Source organism: Argopecten irradians, chromosome 10 (assembly GCF_041381155.1).
Source record: "Argopecten irradians isolate NY chromosome 10, Ai_NY, whole genome shotgun sequence".
Classification (NCBI taxonomy): Eukaryota; Metazoa; Mollusca; class Bivalvia; order Pectinida; family Pectinidae; genus Argopecten; species Argopecten irradians.
In genome coordinates, this window is record NC_091143.1 from 38,554,614 (window position 1) to 38,562,075 (window position 7,462).

At 38.3% G+C, this 7,462-nt stretch overlaps 1 protein-coding gene across 1 annotated transcript; it reads right to left on the bottom strand.

Annotated features, from left to right (window-relative positions):
* Nucleotides 1-1,892: 1,892 nt before the first annotated feature.
* On the bottom strand, nt 1,893-7,425 carry LOC138333852 (DNA-directed RNA polymerase III subunit RPC7-like). Its single transcript, XM_069282484.1, has 5 exons — nt 7,164-7,425; nt 5,868-6,060; nt 4,812-4,933; nt 3,842-3,964; nt 1,893-2,866 (listed from the first exon to the last, which is right to left on the bottom strand). The coding sequence occupies exons 1-5, from the start codon at nt 7,278-7,280 to the stop codon at nt 2,780-2,782; spliced, it is 642 nt and encodes a 213-aa protein (XP_069138585.1). The 5' UTR covers nt 7,281-7,425; the 3' UTR covers nt 1,893-2,779.
* Nucleotides 7,426-7,462: the final 37 nt, after the last annotated feature.

Sequence of the window (7,462 nt, forward strand, 5' to 3'; positions counted from 1 at the left end):
AATACTTGTGAATAATTAAGAGCTCTAGAGACTCGATATTGGGCCTGTAGCATGCTGGGATAAAAAAGTTATAAGGTTTGTTCTTATAAATGTCTTTAACCTTTATTCAAGGTCAAAGGGGTCAAAAATGTTAAACTTTGAAACAATTAACTTCTTGTGAATAGCTAAGAGGCCTAGAGACCTGAATTGGGCCTGTAGCATGATGAAATGAATAGCTACTAAGTTTTTTTATTATAATAAATGAATAACTTGTACCTTCATTCAAGGTCAAAGAGGTCAAAAAGGATATAATCTTGTAACAACTAACTGCATACTTCATTTCTACTATTCCAAATTTGCATATTACAGAGTTGTCTGCATTTGCGGGTAGGTATTGATTGTGACATTGTGTGTTAGTGAGCGTAACGTCATACTTTTTTGAGAAAACAACGGGAATTGCGTTCACAAAATAATGACGTAACAATCGATACCTACCCGCAAGGGAGCTAACTCTTTAATATGCAAAGACGGAATATGTGGTATTGCCTTAATTGTTAGACATTTGCTGTATTCTGTGACTGTGTTGTTTTGTGCTAATACTGTAAACCATCTTTCTTCTGCGGATACTTAATTTTGCAATTATCATTTCAAAACAAGTTTGCAAAAATTAACATTAGTGTATTTTAAAAATTGACTGGACATTCCTATCAGTATCAATGATGTAGATGTAAGTTCGTGATGATAAAACTTTAGCGAATTCATTTGCATCGCAAAATTCATGAAAATAAATCGCACGCAAAATAAAGTTGGTTCACAGCAGTCCGATGTCGGTGATCATATGCTATGGTGAAGCGTCCGTTGTTTGTTAACAATTAATTTACGCTACTGGTCATAATGGACTTTTATCTCACCTGGTCCAAAGGGCCGGTGAGCTTTATTATGTCATGGCTCTGCGCGTCCGTCCGTCAACATTTCCTTTAAATCGCTATTAGTCATAGAGTTCTTCATGGATTCTGACCAAATTTGGTAAGAAACATCCTTTTGGGAAGGAGAATAGAGTTTGTATAAATTTTGGCTCTGACCCCCCTGGAGCAGGAGGGGCGGGGCCCAATAGGGGAAAAAGAGGTAAATTCTTTAAATCGCTACTAGTCCTGCATGGATAACCAAATTTGGCCAGAAACCTCCACGGGGGAAGGGGAACAGAGTTTGTATAAATTTTGGCTCTGACCACACAGAGGCAGGAGGGGGCGTGGCCTATTAAGGGAAATGGAAGTAAATCCTTTAAATCACTACTAGTCATAGAATTCTGCATGGAATGTAACCAAATTTTGCCAGAAATATCCTAAGGGGAAGGGGAACATAGTTGGTATAAATTTTGGCTCTGACCCCCCCGGGGCAGGAGGGGCAGGGCCCAATAGGGGAATAGAGGTGAATCCTTTAAATCGCTACTAGTCATAGAATTCTGCATGGAATGTTACCAAATTTGGCCAGAGGAGGAAGGGGAACAGAGTTTGTGTAAAGTTTGGCTCTGACCCTGCACGGGCAGGAGGGGAGGGGCGAAAAAGGGGAAATAGAGATATAGCCTTTAAATCGCTACTAATCATAGAGTTCTGCATGGAATTTAACCAGAGTTTGTATAAATTTTGGCTCTGACCCTCTGGAGTAGAAAGAATGGGAAATTAGAGGTAAATTGTTAAATTCCTTCAGAAAAGGAACAATGATCCTGTATTCAGAACATTACTTGGCATTACAATAACCAGGTGAGCGATACAGGCCCTCTGGGCCTCTTGTTATGAAAGGGCTACTTTCACTATTTTGCATTTTAATTTCATCCAAACATTCAATTATTTGGGCCAAGTTTGAAACAAGCAACTTAGAGTAGATAACTTTTATACAACAAACAACACTAAATATGGAAAACAAATCTTATAATCTAACAAAAGACAATATTGACATAACATTTGGCACCACTCTCATAACCTTCGGCAATGTCCGAATTGTATACTGGCACAGCACCGCGGCCATTGAAACCTTTATCAATGTCCAAATTGTAAGCTGGCGCGGCACCATTATGGTGGCCATTGAAACCTTTATCAATGTCCAAATTGTATACTGGCGCTGCACAATCATGGCTGGCATTGAAACCTTCATCAATGTCCAAATTGTATACTGGCGCAGCACCATTATCGCAGCCATTGAAACCTTCATCAATGTCCAAACTGTATATTGGCACTGCACCATCATGGCTGCCATTGAAACCTTCATCAATGTCCAAATCAAATACTGGCACGGCACCATCATGTTTGCCATGAAGTCCAAATTGTATATTGGCGCGGCACCATCACGTTTGCCATGGAGTCCAAATCATATACTGGCGCGGCACCATCATGTTTGCCATGGAGTCCAAATTGTATATTGGCGTGGCACCATCACGTTTGCCATGGAGTCCAAATCATATACTGGCGCGGCACCATTACGTTTGCCATGGAGTCCAAATCACATACTGGCGTGGCACCATCACGTTTGCCATGGAGTCCAAATCATATACTGGCGCGGCACCATCACGTTTGCCATGGAGTCCAAATCACATACTGGCGTGGCACCATCACGTTTGCCATGGAGTCCAAATCATATACTGGCGCGACACCATCATGTTCGCCATTGAAACCTTCATCAATGTCCAAACTGTATACTAGCGCAGCACTATCATGGTTGCCATGGAGTCTAAACTGTATGATCTGGTGAGGCACCGTCATGGCCGCTGTACGCCATGTAAACCATCATCAATATCCAAATAGGACTAGTACACTGGTCCTTCATCAGCATCGTCATCGCCGTCATTGTAGTCTTCACCATTGTCAAAATAGGATAGGAGGTAATCAGTCTCCTGGAAAGGCAATCAAAATGTATAATTAGGCAACAATTGACATGAATGTAAAACCAGGGGCCCCTAAAAAATCTTGACGGGCCCCCTGATTTTGAGTTGCAGAGGGCCCACTCTGGTTTCGTAAATAATTTTCATGATTTTGTTGCAAAACCACTATGTTATTATTTGTTTCATTTATCAGTTAAATTAACTTTTATTTGAACAGTGTATGTTTTAGACAAATGAACTTAATTCCCAGCCATGAATCTATTGCATGTCCAGAATTTTGGCCCCAAGATTTTTTCCGGGTCCATCATTATCTTTCTTTAGGGAGACAGTGGTCTCAATTTCCAATCAATTCCAAGTCTGTTAGTATTAGGATTAATATTTTACAGTCTTACATGGGTTTGGCAAGTGAGCAGGGATATCTCAACATGAGTGAAAGATTTTTGCTGGTCAACCCGAGGCTTGCCAAGTGTTGGCGGCCAATATGTATCTTGCACGTGCAATACCAGCTGGTCTAGGGCAATACACTCATGTCGCATGTGGCTGTATTGCGTGGCTACCCATGCAAAAAAGCCTTGTGACGTCACAGCGTCAACATAATTACTGTTTTCTAAATACAATTTTAACATTTTTTTTCAGAAACTTGACTGGATTTACTTTAAAAGATATAAACAACGGACTTGCATTGAAAATATCTTGCAATTTTCATGTATGGAGAATTGACTTGCAGTCATGTTTTCTTCAAATTCATTTCAAAATGGAAGAAAATCATAGCAGTAGAATTGCAATAAAACGTCAAGATATGAGAGAAAAATACTCTTCCTGTAAAACCTTGGGTTTTGTGACCCTTGGGTAGAATATCCCTATCCTTAATATCTAAATTATTTATATTGATAGGAATTTCCATTTAATTTTTTATTCCATGAATTTGTTATGGAATGGAAATAGCGAAATTTAGTTGCTGCAAAAGAAAATTGATTTATAGCATACCTCCTCTAATTCTTCTTCTTCATAAAGCTCTTCCTCTACTTCTTCATCTCCTTCATTTTTATTTTCATCTCCTTTTTCATCTTCGTCAGATTCATCGCCCTTCTCCTCTATTTTTTCTAATTCCTGAAATAGATATTCAATTAGAGTAAGCAAATGGCTTACTGATAACACCACCTTTTGTCTGATGAACCAAGGGTATATACTAACTTAATGTACTTGAAAGTCATTTCGCTGTTTTGCCGTCTAGCAGTGATGGTCAACTACTGCACGGTATTTATGACGACGACGGGAAACATAAGACGGCCCGTGTTAAGCAAATTAACATTTTATTTATTTTAATAAAATTGTTCAGAAGGTGATGATACATGTAGTATTAAGGGTAAGTTAATAACTTTTGTGACTCTTCAAAATTATCTTTCTCGTTTAACATTCTCATTTTAAAATTATAAGCCGTTTCGGAGAGGTAGTGGGCCTTTAAATTTACAAGTGCAATAACTGGGTTAAAATTTTCGTTTAAGGCCCTCCGATGTATTTGATTCTATTACATGTATGATTAGAGAAGATTTTTGAAATTTTAGTTAATCAAACCCTTTTCAATGAAATTTCTTTGGAGTTTGGATAAGAAGTAAAAAATATATAAACTTTTTACAGACACACAACACATGCTGCACAGCTTACAACACACTGCACAAGTGACTTGAGATTTTGTTTCAGGGTCCAGTTTCATGAACATTCCTTCGATGTAAAGAATCTTTTAGCTTAGAATTTTCCATAGGGAAGCATTACAGAATTTAAGGAAGACTACTTAACTTCAGATTTTTTCCTAAACTTCTGTAATGCTTTTCTATGAGGAAATTTAATTTAAGGAATTCCTTAAAGTTAAGGAATGTTCATGAAACTGGGCCCAGGTAACCTAGGTATTGAACGCAAGATGTGACTTGTGTGTTATAAAGTTAAGAAGACAATTTACCTCCAATGTTTTACTGACATCAACTTTGAGCTTTTTACTTGGAATGTTTGGTTGCACTGATGATTTGACTTTTCTGGTTTTCTTGAGTGTTGGTTTTAATTCAGCTGGAAGTCTCCTCCAATCTGTAAAGTAATATTAAAGTTTGAAGCAAACATTTCATTTGAATCTTCAGTTAAAAGATCCATTTATACATTTATGCGTGAAGGACATTTTCAGAGAAAAGGTTTTTTTTGACTAACTTTTTTTCTAATTTAAAATTATTGGAATTTTGAGTTTATACATAAATTGACAAGAGAATGATCCCTTAAACACTTTCTGAGTGGTCCAAGCTGGTGGCCTGTTGGTCATCTTGTTGACTAATCGGTTCCTAAAATGTCCTAGGGTAATTAAACTGCATGCTAAATTTGAGAGAGATTCCTTCAGCAATTTCTGAGAAAAAGCGGTAACAAACTTTTTACTATCAAAATCCAAGATGGCTGCTTGATGGCCATCTTGTTGACCAAACAGTCCTTAAATACAATATGCACAACAAGGGTCCTAGAGGAACCTACATATAAAATTTGAGACACAAGCCTTCAGTGCTTTGAGGTAATAAACTTTTAGAAAATGTTAATGAACAGAGATGTATACGGATGAAAGATTCTGCAAAAAAAAGTGAGATATCAAAAGGCCCTTTTATTCATCTGACTTCAGACTACCTAGGCATCAGTAAAAGCAAAAGAAGCAAATACATTTTTTCAAGATCTTAGTGTCCATCTTGGATTTGAGAAAAAGTTCAACATGTATTTTCAAGATGATGGATGTGGTGGCCATTTTGGATTTCAGATCAACCCAAAAAATAACAGCACTTGGTCGAGACCACATCAGGATAATATCAGGCAAGTTTCAGCTCACTCCCACAGTTAGAAAATGAGAAGTTGTTTAAAATGTGAAAAGTTCAATGACAGCGCATGGTGTACAGCAAATGACGATTGATGAAGCACAATGACTAAAGATCATCCTGATTTGGGTTGTATGACCTACAAATGTTGGTTATTGGTGTATGAATGCCTATACCTGGTTCCCAAGTAGTGTCAGTATCATGATTCAGCTGGTATTTATCTGAATATCTGTCTATGTCCTTGCGGTTTGTGGAGGTCTGAAGATAAAATGGTGATCTTTTCATGACCCCACGAAATTCTTGTTTTAAGGCTAACATGTAATCAAACTCCTCTCCTTGCAGCAGGGGAACAGGTTTAAAGTCAGTCGGCTGAAAAAAAAAAAAAAATTATTATGCAACATATCATAATAGCATGTATTTTTCACTACGGGCTGATTCATTGCAGACATGGGAACAATTGCTTATACTGGCCGGCAATCATGTTATCGTGAAAAAATGTTTATTCATTAAAGTTCAAGGATGTCAAATATAGCAGAAACTTACAAATACCATATATGATTAATTATGCGAGTGTTGGACTTGTTTGTCTTGCAGGTATGGCGTTAGAATTGACCATATTGCATGATCATAAAAGGTAATCTTTTATTTCTTCCTAAAAACTTTTTTCTTCCATATAATGTTTCCCTTCACACCGCCTCACTTTTGGCGTTCTGTTGAGTGTTGGCCCCTGTGAAGAAGGGTTCCGTCCCCTGGCCAAGACACACAAAAGTCTATAAAAGTGGTAGTTTCTACTCCTGCTTAACGCTCAGCACACAGGGAGTGGGACGACTGGTGAGCCTGTTGTCAGTATAATGTGACTATGTGGGGTGTGTTGCTTGGTGTCTTCGGCGTCATACATGTACTTCAGCGATATAAGGCTATAAAAAGGACAAGAGTTCCACCACACAACACGAAAAGTCGAAAATACCACAGCCTCCCAAAACACACTTCATGCAATTTATACACACTACACTCTGTATCGTCCTTGCATGACCCTAGCTGTTAATAGGACGCTAATTATTCATAAAGAAATTGGACTTGTCAAATTAATTTATCGTTATTCACGGACTATCTCATAGTAAACCGGAGGCAACAGAACAGAACAGGTAAATTAGTCTTTTAATGCACATGAATCAAAAGAGCTGTATAACGGTACACTATATATGGTTGGCTGTACATGTGTGGCTTTGAAGTTGGGCGTCGCTTTCTCAAAGGAAATTTTTGCTGGGCTGTGATTGGTTCAGATTTTTTCCTCTGGACTGCCTTCAGTTTTAGTATGAGGGTGTAGAAATCGTAAGTGATTGAAACCCCTGGAGTATAAAGGATGTTTTCAAGGATACGCCTCCAGAAACCAGAAAGGACTTTTTGGTGTTTTAATTACATGATTTTAGTCTATATATATACATGTTTACATTAGTGAAATCGTGACTTACCGGATACAGTGGTGGCGGCTGTAATATTGGACCGGGTAAAGCCTCTCCTCGACCGAAACCAAGCGCTTCAACGTTAAAAGATACATTTCTCCCGCGTCCTCTGCCCCTCCCTGCCATTATTTCCCATTCAATTCAAATTAAATATCCTATTGTGAGTCTTGTGAACCAACATACACATACGCTATCCAAAGTCACCGGTAGGCTGTATTGCACATGTATTGCACACACTCTACTTTTTATGCATGGGCGCCGCCATATTGGCTATATGGATAGCAGTGTAAACTCAAGATAACTTCCGA

What these genes read in the sequence shown, in the direction of transcription:
- LOC138333852 (XM_069282484.1), bottom strand. Translation starts at nt 7,280, where the DNA reads ATGGCAGGGAGGGGCAGAGGACGCGGGAGAAATGTATCTTTTAACGTT. An exon ending in AGCCGCCACCACTGTATCCG is followed by an intron (nt 6,061 to 7,163) that starts GTAAGTCACGAT and finishes TTTTTTTTTCAG; the next exon opens with CCGACTGACTTTAAACCTGT. An exon ending in TGACACTACTTGGGAACCAG is followed by an intron (nt 4,934 to 5,867) that starts GTATAGGCATTC and finishes ATTACTTTACAG; the next exon opens with ATTGGAGGAGACTTCCAGCT.